This window comes from Podarcis bocagei (genome assembly GCF_964188305.1).
Source record: "Podarcis bocagei genome assembly, chromosome: 3".
Lineage (NCBI taxonomy): Eukaryota > Metazoa > Chordata > Lepidosauria > Squamata > Lacertidae > Podarcis > Podarcis bocagei.
The window spans coordinates 22,533,101-22,551,097 of NC_138127.1; the positions used below are offsets into that span (position 1 = coordinate 22,533,101).

The following is a 17,997-nucleotide window of genomic DNA, read 5'->3' on the forward strand; positions in this document are numbered from 1 at the left end:
ACTAATAATAATAATAATAATAAACATTTATACCCACCCTCCCCAGGAAGGGCCAGGCTCAGGGCGGCTAACACCAAATATGAATTACAATAAAACATAATAGAAGAAAAACCACCACCACCAAACAATTAAAATACAGCCTAAAATGCAGCCTCATGTTGCATGAGGTAAGGTGAGGCGACCGCCTCGGGCGGCAGGATGCACAGGGGCATCAGATCCCAATGGATATATTTATTCCCTCCTTGTTCCTGATGTAGACCTTCACTCACTCCTCCTTCTCTGGTGGGGAGGGGAAGGAAGGGGCACCATTTTGTGCTTTGCCTCAGGTGCCAAAATGTCTTGAGCCAGCTCTGCCCTCTACCCAATCTAAACATGTATTTCTAAAGATTTTAAACTGCTCACATTGTTAAATATCAGAGCAGGGTACAGAAAGCAAAAGATAAGATACATATAAGAGAAAATACAGGTCAAGTCACAGCAGTACAACACCTAATAAATGGATGAAAATTAAGAGAGCCTGTTTGGCCAGAGAGCTAAAGCTGTTAAAAATTAATATTTTAAGACAGAAACCCAACCAAACCTTTGATTTAATCCTTTGTATACTTTGCTCAACCTCTTCAATATCTTCAGTGTTTTCCAAGCGTTCATAACTAGCATTTCTTGTTCCCTTTATCAGGTTCAGAGGCAAAGCGGACATGCCATAAGCCTGGGGGGAGGAAATGCAAAGATGATTTTAATTCTCAATTGTAAGTGATCACCTTGAGACAAAACTTTGATCAGTATCCTAGAACCAACACAGAAAGCAGTTGTTTTATTCATATTCTGCCCATCAGACCAATCTCAGCACGATATAATGAATATGGTATTGGACTACTAGTGGGTGCTTAGTTAGTCAAACAAATTATATACCTCTTAACTGCAACAATCTCTACCTCAATCATCTTAGAGATCAATGGAGGATGGAGGAGAAACTTAGCATTTGGAAGACAATTGACTATAGCTGGTATGAAAAACTGTAGCTACTTATTCAGACGTGCTGTAAATTTTGAGAAAGGAAGGTTACATGCTCAGCTGTAGTCCAATTTTAGAGGCTGAGGAACTTGGCAAGCAATAAAGCTGCAAAGGGATACACTACAAGACTGGCAGTAGTCCATAAGAAAAATGGAAAATCTTATAAACAAAAAAACAGGAGACTGCAAAATTATACAAAGCAATAAAAATGAGGACTCTGTACATCTAAGGAAAGGGGAGAAAATAAAAAACTGGCAGTTTGACAAACATAGATAAAGTATACAAGTTTCTAGAGCAACAATTCTTTTTTTAAAAGTTGTAGGAAACGAGGAAGGAGAAATGAAAGACAGGAATGAGAGAATAGAAATTCCTTGTGGAATGGTTTGATCGTTTTCATATTTTTTTTACTATATATAACAATAACACGAACAATAAAATCGGCAACATAAAAATTCAGTAGTCAGCAACATAAAAATTCAGTACAACCTTCTGCTTATGAGAGCAAAGAAGTAGATAGGTAAATGGGTCTGTTGTGGGGTACAGGCAGGCAGTTGAGGTAATGAGCAGAAGAGAATAAAGGTCTTATCACTCTACACTGCTAGTGGTTTGTTCTCATTTGTTAGTTTATAAATGGCTAGTATCTCCATGAACACCTCATAAAATAAGTATATATTCCAGAAGCGGACATGCTATTTTGGCACTTGTGCATCTACATAATCCTTATCAATAAAGGAAAGAGTCTTGCCAAGTTTTATGAAAGGAGTCTGCGGCTTTGTGGTTTCTTGATGTCCTCAAATGGTTTGTTAGTTCTTCCATAATAGTTAGGTTTTGGGGGTTTTCAAACTAAAGTTGGATGGTGAGTTTCCCAATGGTCAGTAATCGTGAGATAGTGCTGCCACCAACATTTCTTATCTTTAGAGGGAGCCTCTCTGTTGCCCCCCGAGAAAATAGAAAGTAATGCCTATATTTTAAAAACTAGTTATTTGTAACCCACCGTTAATTCCTATCTACATGCCACTTTTCAGCAAAAGCAACATCATTAAGACGTCGTTAAAAAATAAAAACTGTAAAAACAATTAGTTCACACCCCAGATAAAACAGAAACCACAGCATTATTCACTAAAAGCCTGGGCAAATAAATTTTGAGCTGGCATACAGAGCTCAGTTGCCTAGCACCTATGTAACTATTTGTAGGGAATGTGTTCCACCACAGATAAAGCCTTGCTCTTAATCTTCCTCTAAAGAAGAATTTAAGAACTGGAGCAAAGGAATACCTAGTAATTTAGAAAGCACATAAAATAAAGTCTGTGAAATGGAAAGAAAATGTTTAATATACCCTTCCCACCCCCACCCCCCAAAAGACAGTAACCTATAAAGCAATTCCAGTTATGACAGGAAGGGGTGGAAGAATTAAATTGAAGCGCAGGTGTTTTGTTCAAGGTGAGTGACATGACAGTATATGGGGAGGGGAGAAGCTAACTTATATTGGTCTTTAAAAAAGAGAATAACCATATATTTGAAAATACAGTATATTCCCAAGCATTAAAAAAATATAATACAGAAAGGATGAGTAAAAACAGACTATGAAGCTTATAATAATCTCAAGTATCTGAAGAAGTATGCATGCACATGAAAGCTTATACCAAGAACAAACTTAGTTGGTCTCTAAGGTGCTACTAGGCAATTTTTAAATATATTTTGACTGTGTCAGACCAACATGGCTACCTACCTGAATCAATAATCTCAAGGGTTATTCAAAATCTGTTAGCATTTGGTCACGAGTACAGTGGTACCTCGGGTTAAGTACTTAATTGGTTCCGGAGATCCTTTCTTAACCTGAAACTGTTCTTAACCTGAAGCACCACTTTAGCTAATGGGGTCTCCCGCTGCCGCCACGGCGCCGGAGCACAATTTCTGTTCTCAGCCTGAAGCAAAATTCTTAATCTGAGGTACTATTTCTGGGTTAGCAGAGTCTGTAACCTGAAGCATATGTAACCTGAAGCGTATGTAACCCGAGGTACCACTGTATGGGGCTCAATATTATTTAAGATGAGGTGGCAACAGGTTGCTTTTCCTCTTTAGACAAGAGAAAAGGCTTTGCTTCTTCAACTCCCAGAGCAGCCTGGTGGTGTTCCCATTTGCTGCAGAGTGGCCCCAAGGGCAGGATGCTATGTCATGATGTAGAATCATTCCCAAGAGATTATTTTCCATTTTGGTGCTGGTGGTGGAATATTGTAAGAGGTGAAACCTAACGATACCAGGTATTAATATCAATCGAAAGTAGAGTGACAAAAATGTGTGAAAGTAGGTTGCTGTTTGGGAGGGGGGTTAATAGCATTTCTAAATTATACTGAAGGGGGAAAACTTGGAACTGTTTATCGGACAGTAAAGATATACAGCCATAAACTGTACAACCCTCCAAGGGTAACTGAGGAATGGAGGCTGTTTATCCAGAAAGCAAAAGCTATAAAAATGCCAGAAGCAAAGATGGCATGTATGTGTACACACATTATTGAGATCATGGTGATAAATCCTGATACGAATTATGTAAGTAAATAACAATAAGGCACTGGGGCATTTCCCACTCAAAGAAACATTTCTTTGGACTATCTCAAATTCTCAATTGACTCAAATTTTATCAGCCAATTGCATCTCCCTCTTTTCAGTTTCGTTTTTGAAAATAAACTTTCCACTCACCCAGGATCAACTGCACTGCTGTGGAAATTCAAAAAGAGATAAATGGCGTATCACAGCTGTATATGAGCTCCATTTTACTATCCATATCTTACAACAGTATTGCTCCTTGACTCCAGCTAAGCCTATTGAATTGGCAGAGTTTAAGGCCAAAATATAAGTAACTCCTTTACTCTCATACAAGCAGCATCCAACAAAACTGCCTTTATTCACGGAACAGCAGCTCTCCAAAGCCATACTCCCATAGCTTGTGAAATGCCAATTTCAAGCAGAATATTGCAAAAGGGATCTGGCCAAAACTATTGATCTTCTCCATCATCAGTTAAGCTAGGGCCTTAAAACTTTGCATGAGAAATTGGTAGTGATGGACAACCTGCTTTTTCAGGAAAACTTGAATACCATTACCGATTTTCTCAAAGTCCGCCTTTCATCTAAAACTGGCTGCCCAAGATGCTTACAACAATTAAAAATCCATTATTAAGATAAAAAAAGGACTAAGGAATATATGTGCATAAGGCTCTTTATGGCAGTCCATATTCCAGGCTTTGCCCTATGAAGAGGGGGCAGAAGGAGCTGAAGGGTAGACTCAGGCACTGGCTGAAAATAAACACGCCAACCTATGGAAGCAGCCCTTTCCTTGGCTTGGTCCCTTCCTCACAGAAGCTGGGCTGCAATCTCAGATGGAAAACCTCTGATTTAGAGCACAAGAAAATATACTGGCAACCACCGCTTAGTTTTGATTAAAGGTGCAATGCTTGTGCTTTTTGTTCCAGTACTAGTAAATATCATAACCATTAAGTCCCAACAGCTACTAATAATGCCCATTTTCCAAATGTGTGGCAATCACTGAAAGTGCCACTTGTTAATTAAACCTGTAACTTCAAGTACAATTACTGCTTGGCAATAACTGTTGTGTTTTGAAATGAATACAAACTATTTGTTAGGTTTTTTTAGAATGCATAACATGCAATTTTAGACTATATAAAGCACTAAACTGAACACAAAATACTTTCAAGATGCAATTCCTGCCCTGCAATATATTTACTGCCCACATCTGCCCTCTAGCGAAGCTGCACACAATACACAAGTAGCACAGAAAGATGGTGAATAAAATCCCTGTTACATTGAAGTTGATGCAAGCTGTGTCCATTTTTTGAATATGTAAAGAGCGTTTCTAAATAGAAAATGCTGCCTTTTGTCTCTTAATCTCTTCAGTAACAGAATCCAGACTTCCCTTGACTGTTATCTATTGTGTCTACCTTAAGGTTTCCTATCTTAAAAGCTGTTCATGATCATGATACAACACACTGTGTTCATACACATTGACATCCCCTACATCTTAACCAAGGACATTTTCTCAATACATGTCAGATTCCCTCAACAACAAAAATCTAAATCCTTCTCCATTGTTTTCCTTGGATCTCTGTGCCCTCCACCCCCCCCCCACTCTCCACAATGTATTTTCATTTAGACCACAAGCCTATGGTCAGTTTCCGAAGTTATTTGTATTATCTTTTTCCTGATTAAATAATTATTAATCTAAGCAAATGTATTGCACGTTTTGGTAGCATAGTTGTGAACGTGCACAGTATGATTAGAGCACAGGACAATAGTAGTAAAATAATGTATCTTGCTGTAGTCTACAGTCTCTTGTTTCCTCACATGGTACCACCAGCTCCTTGAGAGATCAGGCACTAGAAAGGATGGGAGGGGATTCTACCTGAATTTACACTGCTATACAGAAGAAATAATATAATCAGAATATGTTAAGAGTCCAAAGATCAAGTTCAGTTTAAGTAGAAGATATGCATCACGAAAGTCATACTAGTTTACTAGCAATATTATCCTATACTTGGCAGACAAAACATTCAATTACAGTGCAATTACACGCCCATGCCTGCCTATTGTATTTCTGTATTTCAGGGAGAAATATCAATTGAAAGAAACCCCACTAGATATTAGGGCATTCCCAGAGCTATGCAGAATGTACATGTCCTCCCCAAACTTAGTTTGCCCAAAAGGACAATGATACAATTTAATATTCTAATAATTTTAAACTATGCTGACATTTACAAAATGAATGATACATTTTATAGAATAATTTAAGGCAAGTAAAGTATTGGCTATCACAAAGTTTTTGTGAACTAGTAATAATGGAAAAGGTCACTTAAAAGTTGCAGCCTACATATTCAAATGTATCTTTTGTATTTTTGCATCTTTTTAATCAGCACTGGAGTGCTTACCTACAGTGACATTTTCATAGAGATGCAAACATTATTAAATGTTTTGGAAAAACTAAAGCCACTTACATGTACCCTTCAAGAACAAAGAAGCAGGGGAAAGAATCAATCACGTTCATCACAGCAAAAGCTATACTGTTTTACCTTGACTTCAAATAGCAGCACAAAGCTGGTGAGAGGTTCACTATTAATACCCAAGGTTATCTAAAATCATTTAAATGCAGAACATATTGAAAGCAAGGTTTGTGATACAGCTTCTAACAAAGGGTAACAGCTAGCCATGCTAGCCCATAAGAAGAAAAAGAAGCAAAATCCGTATGATTTATTAGGACAAACAAAATGTCACAAAATATACAAGCTTTTGAGTTCTCCAACAGCCTAGGTATTAAAAAAGAGAAGAAAAACAAAGATTGTTTGTTGTCAAGCCATCCATGTCTGCATCTGCTCCCTCCTTCCACACTCTTAAGACACTTGTTATATTAACCATCTGGCCTGTTGAAGAGTTCTGGAGTAACTGCAAGCTTGCACCCTACTTCATGACATTTTGGTTGGCCTAATTAGCCAATGGGGTTTCTAGCAAGCCCTTATTTATCATTTATGGTGAGGCTCCATGTTTAGAGGTGGTTAACGTGAGTACAAGTTAAGGGCAGATTTGTGGAGTGTCTACCCTTCCGTATCCCAAATATAAGGAAAATATTGCTACCGTTCAATCAAAATATGAGTAAGATTCAATTTTGGCTGTGAAAGAGATCAAACTAACATATATCCTGTTAAACACTGCAATGAACAACACACCAAAATAGTGCCTTAAGATCACTCACAACTCACAAAGTGTTTTGAACAATAGCATAAAAGGCCTGCGAAATCAGACCAACGGTCCTCCTAGTCCAGCAATGTACACCTTAACTCTGATGGCAAGAAGACCACAAGAAAAAAATTATCTGTGTTCATAAATGAGGCTCAAAAACAAGCAAGTGAAACCTTTGCATACATAAGCCCTACCACAACCACTGAATGAACACACACACAAACAGCACACCGATAGGTGAGCACAAAGGCACCCTTCCCACACAGAAAAGCCACTTCTCAATAATGCAATCCCATGGCACTGGGGAGTTTTTGTGCCGTGTGTGTATTTATTAAACAACCATGTGGGTGGATCCAACTGCAGGGGTCTTACTTCTTCAGCTGGTGAATACATCAAATGAAAAATGCTTTTTAAACGCCAGGATTTTGTATGCATTCATGTGCTTACACACATTTTCTCCATAAAACTCATAAAAGCGCTGCAAATGTAAGGCAGCATATGTTTATTTCCATCACACAGACAGGGAGTATGGTAGAACTGGAATTGCCACTCACCGATTGTTTTTTGTTTTTAATAATGCAGCTTAAAGAGGACATGTGCTGCTGGCCAATGAGACTGGTATAAAGTTCTCTAAATTGTTCTTTGCTTGATGAAGGAACAGTTACTAGACTAAACTGTTTATATAAGTATTAAAAGATTACTTTGTGAAACAGAGCTTGCTATAGTGAAGGCTTTTAATCAGTAAAGACTTTGGCCAAGATGCTGAGAAGGTCAATATTCAGAATACAGAGATCTATAACCGTAATCCCACTTCATACCCTCAGCTCTGACACATTGACTTAGGGATGGCATCAAAATTCTGCTGACTATAGTGTTGAGTCAGGAAGACATCACATCTGCACAATTCATTTTAAAACCTTTCTCTGCCAAGGTACTAACTTTTGAGAAACTGCAACCATAGTTTACTACCATTTTAAGGCAAGCAACAAAACTTATTCACACATGAACATATATATTTAGAAGAATTTAGATCATTCTTCTATCATCATCTATCGTTTGTCATCTAAAAACTCTAAAACAAGAGTTTACTATTTAACAGATTATAATCTCCACAAAATTCTTATTAAGATTAGGTTCATCAATACTTCCAACAGGAATGGTAAAGCTCAATCATGCTCAACTAAATCAAGCTTCATGGTAAAAAGCTGCCACTATGCACAATGTTAAGAAAAGTGTTTTAAACAGTTTTGAAAAGGAAAGTATTTAATTGAAGGGGGAAGATTCCAGAGTCTAGAAATTTTCTTTTAAAGGCTAAAGCATAATAGCATTCAATTGAGTTTTACCACACACTTAGAGACATGACCTAAACTCAAAAACATTTACCCACAACTTAACTATTCCAATTCACATTTGTTACTCCAACACAACTGAAAGCATTGGCTTTCAGTATAGATTAAGGTCTGTGGAAAAGCTTCCAAGTTGTTGTAGCTGAAGCAAACATCAAAATGAACACAAGACAAAAAGATGAATACTTACTGTATATGTAACAGCTGCCACCATTCCAATAAGGGTCAAAGAACTTATAGAGAAGGATAGGGCCGCCAAACCATCTGTAAGAGAAAAGGGAAATGCTTTGCTGAAATTCACATTAAGGAACATTTGTTTCCATTTGTTTTCCTTTTTTCCACTGTGTGTGTCATCTCTAAAGGTAAAGGACCCCTGACAGTTGAGTTCAGTTGCGAACAAGTCTGGGATTGCGGGACTCATCTCATTTTACTGGCCAAGGGAGCCGACGTTTGTCCACAGACAGTTTTTCCGGGTCATGTGGCCAGCATGACTAAGCCGCTTCTGGCGAAACCAGAGCAGCACACGGAAACACCGTTTACCTTCCCGCCGGAGCAGTACCTATTTATCTACTTGCACTTTGACGTGCTTTCCAACTGGTAGATTGGCAGGAGCTGGGACTGAGCAACAGGAGCTCACCCCATCGCGGGGATTTGAGCGGCCGACCTTCCGATCAGCAAGCCCAAGGCTCTGTGGTTTACACCACAGCACCACCCACATTCCGAGGAAACAGCATAAACAAATATAGAAACATATGCACAGATCAAAAAGAAAAATTCAGCTGCAAGGTTATTCTAGACACAGGACTTACAATATAAATGCTTTTACCATTGCCCAGCACAATGGAATGACAGCCTAAGTAAGCAAAACAAAGAGTACACCGTCATGAAGTTAAGAGTTTAGAAGATCAATGTCAGCAGTTGTTTCTGGCTGCAGGTTTTTGCCTTAAAATTTGGTATTCCCTGCATCTAGCCTTTCTGGGGTCATGAATGTGGTCCATGTGGGCACAGTGAAAAAGTGACCAATGGGGATAGTGCCCAGGACACTCACAACATTCCAAACATGTAACTCCTGGGAGCAACACTATAACTTAAAAGATTCTTAAAGATGAATGGAATAGTCCAATGAAAACTGTCTTATTTGGAGTAAGGATATACAAAATTATTCACTTCTTAGGTCTCTAACTTACGGCTGCTTCCAAGCTCTTCAAACAAAAGTTTCACTTTCTCCCATTCCGTTGTATTTTTTTGGTTGGGAATATTCAATGGAACAAAGGCTCTAACAAGGAGGAAAAAATAAAAATGTTATCCTCTGATAGTTACCTTGCAAAATACACTACATCAAGACTACAAATGGTCTTACAATACTAGGATGGTGACAGGGCTCATCCATGTTACCATGGAAATTTTTACAGCCTTTTGCACTACATTTCGGTGTTCCTAACAAAAAAGGTTTGAAAATATTGACTCTATATTGACTTCACAATATCTGGTGACCAAAGCAGAGGTTTCTGGAAAGCCAGTCAAATGCAGAGAGAGTGAACATTTCAGAACATCAACTATTTATTGAAACTGAGCTTTGCTACAGTTTGTGACAAATACAAAGAGATATTCAACTAAGGCTTACTAAGAGGAAACTTTCTGAAATCATTAATTTAAGTTACTTGTGCCCACTAATTTCAGTGAGTGAGAACATTGGCTATCAGCTAAAAACACTTAAAAAGACTATGAAGACCAAACCCTGCCCAATACCCCCCCTCCCAAGCTTTGAAGGCATTCCTAAATTAAATACAGAGAACAATCTGCAAAGCTAAAATGAGGGAATTTTATGTCAAAGAAGGATGCACACTTCTGCGTGGCACTGAAAGCAAGCATTTTAGCTGACAAACAACAGCTGCGCCACCAACACCCACAGACTTTACAATAATGAGCTGCTACTGCTAGCGAGGGAGCCTAACTTTGTCCCAGCACACTTCAATCTAAGTGGCGGTACAGGGATGAGGAGAGTTTAACTATTTTAACAATATTGGAAAAGTAGCTGATGCAGCACAATGGGCACTGTTACTGAAGTTCTTGAGAATACCTAGCGCACTAGAGAAGAAGAAGAAGAGGAGTTTGGATTTGATATCCGGCCTTTCACTCCCTTTAAGGAGTCTCAAAGCGGCTAACATTCTCCTTTCCCTTCCTCCCCCACAACAAACACTCTGTGAGGTGAGTGGGGCTGAGAGACTTCAAAGAAGTGTGACTGGCCCAAGGTCACCCAGCAGCTGCATGTGGAGGAGCGGAGACACGAACCCGGTTCCCCAGATTACGAGACTACCACTCTTAACCACTACACCACACTAGAGGAATTACTGTATCCAGTGATAACCAGCAGCATCAGTAGCAGTCCCTTGAAACACTGACTGATTGGATGCTCATGATCTTGGCTCATTAAAACGAAACATGAGCCTTTTGACCACCATGCAGCCTCGTCGCAAAAGCAAGAAAACAAACCAGGAGGTCTTCCCTTAACCAAAACTTTCCATGTCAACTGAACCAGGGGGGAAAAAACAAGCTTCAGAACAAGACAGGAACTTAAACCATTGGAGGTAGCTTAATATCCAAAGCCAGGCAGGACTCAAATTATTCTAAGATCCCTACTGTCAAGGGTGATGATTAAAAACCATTAAGATTAGTAAATGGAGGAGAGAGAAAAGAAAAACCCTGCTCACCATTCTCTTTATGATGAGAGTACATTTCCTTTTCCATGACAGCATGAAAAGCCATCTCGCCTCCAAGCTCAGGAGGGGGGCAGAACCTTGTCCATGCCATGACATTAAGCATGAGGTGGGTAAACTGCAGACCACCTGCTAAACTTTGAAATAGGCAGCACCAACTTACTGCTGCACTTCGGAGGTGCTTTAAACATCTCAAAAGTTCAGTGTGAACAGATTCCTCCCACTTGGGGAGGAGCAAGGTCTGGAAAGCAGACTACCAAGACCAAACAACCTTGATAAATCCCTGCGCAAGACATGGTATTTTAGATACTGCTTGTCTGGGGAGAGGAGAAATGGACACACAAACACATGGATGGAATATGCATTAAAAATATTTAAAAGTTTCGTAAGAGGGATCAAGTGCAAGTTCAAAGCTGAAGGAGAAGCAACAGAGAGCACATATAAGAAATAAGAAATTTGGAGAAACAAAGAGACAGAGCAGGAGACATAGATTAGGGAAGAGAGAAGAGGTAAGATTATGAAGAGCTTTAAAATGAGAATTGGTTAAATATAGATGTAGGGGGGCTGATATATGAGAGGCAGGTGGTGGTCATTTCAGCAAGCTTGAAAATACAACATCTTGTGGTATTAGAATGCAGAAACATAACCACTTACCCAATTAGTAGAAGAGCAGAACAAACCAGAAGAAATCCTAGAGTATACTTGACTGCAATTTTAACCTGCTGTAAAATTAGAACAAAAAGTAAGAATATGTAAAAACTAACAATATCTTCAAGCTAATTCTGCCTACTGCATCTGTCTGGATGCCCCACAAAACAGATTTTTTGAAAATTTATATTGAAAATTAAAAAAAATATAAAGGATCTTGATTTCTTCCTGTATATCATTAAATTAAGGTTAATTATGAACTTTTATAAGCTCTGCAGTTCAAGGACAGGATTTAACTAATGAGTCCCACCAGCTTCTGCTTGCACACCGGGGTTTTCCTCTCCTCCTCCTCCCACCCACTCCCCAAAACTGTCTCTGGAGGGGTTGGGAGAACCCCTGGAACAGCACACCGGGGGGGGGGGGTGTTTCCTCTGGAAAGCCAAAATGCTTTCCTGACAGAACAATAAGAAAAGTGTGACTTTGAATGTCCAATATGCATTAGGCATGCTGTTTCATGCAGCAAGCACATCAAATGGTACCAATCTTCGCTGCCACTATTTCAGCACAGTTTCTTTAAAAATGAGTAAGATATCTGCACTGCAGACATCTACTACATAACAATGGAAAATGAAGAAAGAAAGCTCATTACTGGAAGAGCCTTCTGGATATTTTCCATTAAAATGAAAATGCAAGTTTCCACAGTATTTAGGTACTCATCAATAAAAGAGGATTATATTTTACTTCCAGCTGTTAATTCCCGTTTTCTTGCTTAAGACAATATATAGTTTCTTTAAACTAGAGTCTCTCTGTCCCCACCATTTAAATAGGGATGTTTTGGTCCCATTTCCTTTTTGGCGCCACAAAGGCACTGTTGTCAAGTCAAAGAGGAGAAAAACACAATATTATTTAATGCAATAAATTATTCTCACCCTTTAAACTGATAAAATACATTCACATGTAGCTTCTAGAGAAGCACACAAACAGGTCACTCTGTGGTGGCCAAAACTGCTTTCTGTAGAAATAATTTCTGAAAGCACTTTATCAATGAAAAATTTACTGCATTAATTACTATTCTGCCTCAACAGTTACAATCGCCAAGCATTTTATAGAAGTACTGTGGTTACTGCTGCATCTATTCACAAACAAGACTTCATGAGCGTTTACATATGCACATGTCAATCTCCCTTCACTGTGTTTAGACATAATACTAAACCATTGTTAAACATAATGTAATAGGAGTCTTGTTGGGTCAGACCAAAGATGTATCTACTTCAGCAGTCCGTTCTCACAATAACCAACCAGATGCCTGTGGGTAGTCCACAAACAGGACCTGAGTGCAATAGCACTCTCCTTCTTGTGCTCCCTAGCAACCAGCATTCAGAGGCATATTACCTATAGTTATCATATAGCCTTTAATGGCTTTATCATGAATATATTTGTCTAATCTCCTTTTAAAGCTATCTAAACTGGTGACCATCTCAACATCTTGTAATAGCAAATGCCACACAGTACATTTTTGCTTCATTTTCCAATACTGCACGGGAGAGAAACAGCAGGTCTAAGCAACCAATCTAAAACTATCTGCTGTGCAGTTGTACTTCCTTTTTTGCCTGTACTGAATCTTCGGATATTAAAATTCACTGTATTTTGAACCAGCTAGAGTTCACATACCCTCTTCCTCTGGCATGGCTGCAAGGAGATAAGAAACTTTCTCTTTCATTTTAGTTTAGCATGTCACTTTAATTCTAAGCTGTGGTTAATCTTAACAATGGTCAGTTGAAAACAACCAACTTCATACACTATGTGTTAAGGGTTTACAATGGGAGTTCTCAAAAAGCCAGCACAATTCTTATCTCAGGATCTCCCTGGTGAGCCTCTAAGTAGGTTAACTGACAGATTAAGTCAATACAATTCCCAATACTGGCTTCAAGCATCAGCAGTGTATTTTACTTTTAACACTGGACAGCATTTAATAAGATTTTTTTTCAGCTGGCAGTAGAATAAACCAGAACCTCTTTATTCACTAGATGTCCAAGTCAAGCAATCAGAAGTCCTATAAACATCTTACTGAGCATGTGTTGGCATCATCTTCTTCCTTCTCTTCGTAGTAGAAGTAGACGAAGGGGATCCATAAGAACACACAAAATAATATGATGGAATAGAGTGCTAGAAGTGAAAGGATGGAAAAATAATCATTCTCCCCAAAAATGATGTTAAAAGAACATGTTAACACACTTCAAACTCTCATTTACCACTACAATATTGGTCTACTGAGGCAATACACTATATATTATATTGCAAGTTATATGAAACTCCAAGGACAAAGTACTGAAAGAAAATCTTAGAGCCGATTGCCATCTTTGCGACATCAACAAAATTAAACATCTGCCGTTTAGCAGCGCTGAGCCTGTTATGTTCAACACAACTATGGTTACTGAAAAAGCTTCCTAATTCAAGTAAGCCTATGAAACTAGCGTTCACAGCTTGAGGTATATGCCACATGTGAATGTATGCTTTACATATTATATGTGCTTCATCTCATGTGCTTTATTGTGCTCTGTTGTCTATGCTTGGTTGCTAAAACTTCTATGCTTGTTTCTTTGGCTGTAGCCTGGTTGACCAATTAAAATTTGCTGATGATTGACAAAAGCATGTGACTGATCTTATCAATAGTTTTAATATATATATATATATATATTGTTGGTGCCTCATTTGCTTTCCAGGCTCACGTGGGCAAGAGGTAGCAACCCCTGTTCTGAGGAGCTTAGTCTGAATTTAAATGGAGAGGTAAAGGGTTGGGAAACGGTGGGAAAGAGTCAAGAGTAACAAGCAAACACTGACAAACTTGGGTCAATCCCATTTTCAAGTGTTTTATGTCACAATAGCTATGGGCAGGAAGCCTTTATCATTTGTTCTCAGACCAAAATCATATTTTATATCTTGCCGTGTCACTATTTTGTACAAAAATTGCCAGAACTAAAAATTCAGGAATGGTAGAAAATAATTCTTTACTGCAGAAAACAGCTCTTTACTACAACTGTCAGTACTAAACAGAAAGAGCCCTATAACTATACTTACTGCCACAGTCCTTTTATGCTATCAGCAAGAAACAAGAATGGTGAATTTACTCCAGAAAATGATATGTACAAATCACACAGTCAAAAGGGATCTCTTCCTTACGTTTTCTTATTGAAAAATTGCAAGTTACACAAACAAGACTTCAGTCCAATCTTCGGCAAGTATAAAATTTTGTCACAGTATGTTTTTTAAAGATAAACATTGGTGAGCAAACAAGAAATCCCAATATGTTGTGGTTCATACATGGAAGAAAACATGCTTTTCTCTGCGGTCATTTTGGCTCACCTCTACCAAAATCTCTCCCCAAAATACGCATCAAAATCACATTATCAGCACTTTAGAGTCTCAAATGAATAGGCTTTCCACAAGAGTTTCACATTATCAAAGATCCTTCAGTGCCCATGTGACTACCAGTGTCATCTTCTATTCTCAAAGCATCCCACCCTTATACTTTTATTTCCAGGCAAATACATCCATCTTTCAGCAAAAGGAATGACAACATACTTCCTAATATCCTATCACAGCCTACAGGCTGCAAAATGGCTTGCCAACACTTTCTTGATCTGTTAACACACCCACAGGCAACCTCAGACTAAAACTGAATCAAGAAAGATCGAACGACTGACCAGTATGCAGTCTTTAATAAAAAGTCCTGCAGACTTATCTAAACATCAAAACATTTTATTTAAAGATTACAGAGGAAAGCTGTCCACAAAAGTGGTCAGGCTACAGTGTCCAAATAAAAAAATTGTGTGATATTCTGAGTATTTTTTTCTACCTTGGGTGGGGGGAGAGATTTGCTTTCAGCTTTATCTATGATGGGAACTATTCGGTTTGATTTACATTTAGTACCATTTATACCTTTGTACATTTTGGTAGCCATTTTGTGAAGTCATGGTTCCGCTCATACAGAATGCCTGGGCACCTGGTGCCTACCTCATTAATCTGACACATTTAGAATCGCTTTATATTTATACTTAAATCATTAGCTCCATCTGGAGGTTGGTCTGTGCAACAGCATCAAGCCTACAGACTACAAAATATTTCCCTCAAGATGGGAACACTTAACTTTATTATCTAAAATTAAAGTGTGTGTGATAATGCTTCTAGAGTAGGAAATATACGGCTTTCTTGAAGCAGCTTCAAGTACTCACTAGAAACTGTTTTATTTCCCTTACTTATTTCCCTTACTTATTTCAATAGCTTAAAAGCCTCAAGAGTCAGCACTTTAGAGACTCAAATGAATAGGCTTTCCACAAGAGTTTCACATTACCAGTGAATAAAGGTGGGTGAGTACTTTACATTTCTAGCCTATTAGCTTTATGCTAGATACATTACGTATTAGGCTGGAAAATTAGGAAGGCTTCTCCTACTAATCCACAGGTCACTCTTCTGTCTGGAGACATGCAACACATTATCTGAACAGCTATAGCTCTGACAGATCATGCATCACACACAAGCCATTTCCCAGGTATACTAGCTTTAGCAGTGAAAATATTTTCAAGTTTAGAGAAAATGGCTTTGCTAAGAATGGCAAAAGACTACGGTTCTGAATTTATCCTGCTAGGAGGGGGAATCTAGAATGGAAAGAAGATTACCTCTGTTGGGGAAATCAATTGATTGATTGATTGATTGATTGATTATATTAGACTTGCATACCACCCTTCATCATAAGATCTCAGGGTGGTTTACAAGATAAAAATATAAGGTAAAAGCATAAATAAATAGTTAAAACAAAAACAACAACACAGTAAGAAAGGGAGCCTCTTAACTTCCATCTGAAGAATGTTATGTTTAATCTTATTGCATCATTTACTCCTGTAAGTAAAAAACTGTTGTGCCGTGTTATGCTTAAGCTGAAAGGTGAATAGAATTTAGGTAAGACATCCTTTTCCAACAATAACCAGCTACTGACATGTAATGAATTCATAGTGCAGCAGAATAATATTTTTTCTTCATGCTCAGGAAGGGAACCACAGTTCTTTCATCATGCTCCCATAAAGAAACCCCATCAAAGTCATATTATGCAAACTGGAACATGTCCTTCGTTGAAGAATTCTCCCCTTACATTGGGATGTCATTTCCTTAACTAGAAAGGGGTATTTTTAATAAATAAATACTTCTCCTAGCAGGGGACCAAAATGCAGACATCTGCAAAGCGAGGCCAAGATTAAATCAAGGATGCTGATATCCAGAAGCAACTCTACTAAACTATTTGGCAGCATATGAGCAAACATCCTGCTGAGCATATGTTAGAATGAAATAACAATGTTTGAAAATATTTTTCTACATTCTATAATTTAACATGCCATCAGCTTTTTCTGAACTTTAGCAACACAAAATAATATCTCATTGCAAGCTACTACTTGGGAGGTTAATATGCCATTTCAGAAACCTTAACCAAATGACTTTAAGACTGCTATCTAAGGAAAGAGATAATTTGAATACTGCACATCAAAGATAGTCGATGTGGTGCCCTCCATATTAATGGACTACAAGTTCCATCACCCCTGACCACTGGCTATGCTGGCTTGGATTGCTGGGAGCCAGGAGCCCAACAACATCTAGAGAGCGCCACTATGGCAACCTCTGTTGTAACTTTTCTGCCTTTCCTAAATAATACCATATGGCAGCCTAATGCACTACAATTCTGAAACTAAGAGGAGAGGGAAGACACGAGTGGCAGAATGATATATATAAAGAACCAAGTTCAATATCTGTCATTTTCAGCTAAAGATCTCAGGAAACAAGGCCGCTCAAGATCTTTTAATGAGATACTGGAAGTCTTGAAGAAAGTCAGTGTTTACCTTTCTAAATTTTATGAACAACTGATCTGATTAAGGGACCAATCAGATCTCCCAATGCATGTTTCTAGAAGGGGGTTAGGAGGCCAACAGAAATACATACATACATAATTTTAATTGTATGCTGCATTTCCATAGTTAAAACCATATTCAAGGTGGCTTACAACACGGAAAAAAACCTTAATTACAAACATAACAAAATAGAAGACCTTCGGAGAACAAAAGAACTCCTGTTCACAGGATAGCCAGAAAAAAATAATGTGAAGTAGCAGAACATAGCAAAAACCACAATTTAAAATTAAAAACTAGTATACACATGAAATATGCCACAAAACTACATGATCTGAACATAAAGTGTGTTATTTTATAATACTTACTGTAATATGCATATAATACTGTGTCTTCAATTTGCCTTGTAACATTTGGATCTGCCCAAGCCTGGAAATGTTGATAGAAGAAGAAAAACAACAATATTACATTAAATAGCAATTTGTGTAAGCTGTATACAATAACTACTTTCAAATATCAACTTCTGCTACATCGCATACATGTAGATGGGCGATTGAACTTCAAAGAATCTGTCAGCATCGCCCTTGAGCCAGTGCCACCAACAGGACTCATCCACTTCAGCCCCGACTGGGCTAGGCGAGC

General features: G+C 38.3%; 1 protein-coding gene across 1 annotated transcript in view; it reads right to left on the reverse strand.

The window, feature by feature from the left end:
* Window positions 1-17,997, reverse strand: part of LMBRD1 (LMBR1 domain containing 1) — a 45,696-nt gene that overhangs the window by 20,730 nt on the left and 6,969 nt on the right. Inside the window, exons 3-8 of the mRNA XM_081186930.1 lie at window positions 17,724-17,784; window positions 13,533-13,630; window positions 11,471-11,538; window positions 9,287-9,375; window positions 8,290-8,363; window positions 581-706 (exon numbers count right to left, since the gene is read on the reverse strand). Of these exons, the coding sequence (XP_081043056.1) occupies window positions 581-706; window positions 8,290-8,363; window positions 9,287-9,375; window positions 11,471-11,538; window positions 13,533-13,630; window positions 17,724-17,784 (516 nt within the window). The remainder of the gene's footprint in view (window positions 1-580; window positions 707-8,289; window positions 8,364-9,286; window positions 9,376-11,470; window positions 11,539-13,532; window positions 13,631-17,723; window positions 17,785-17,997) is intronic.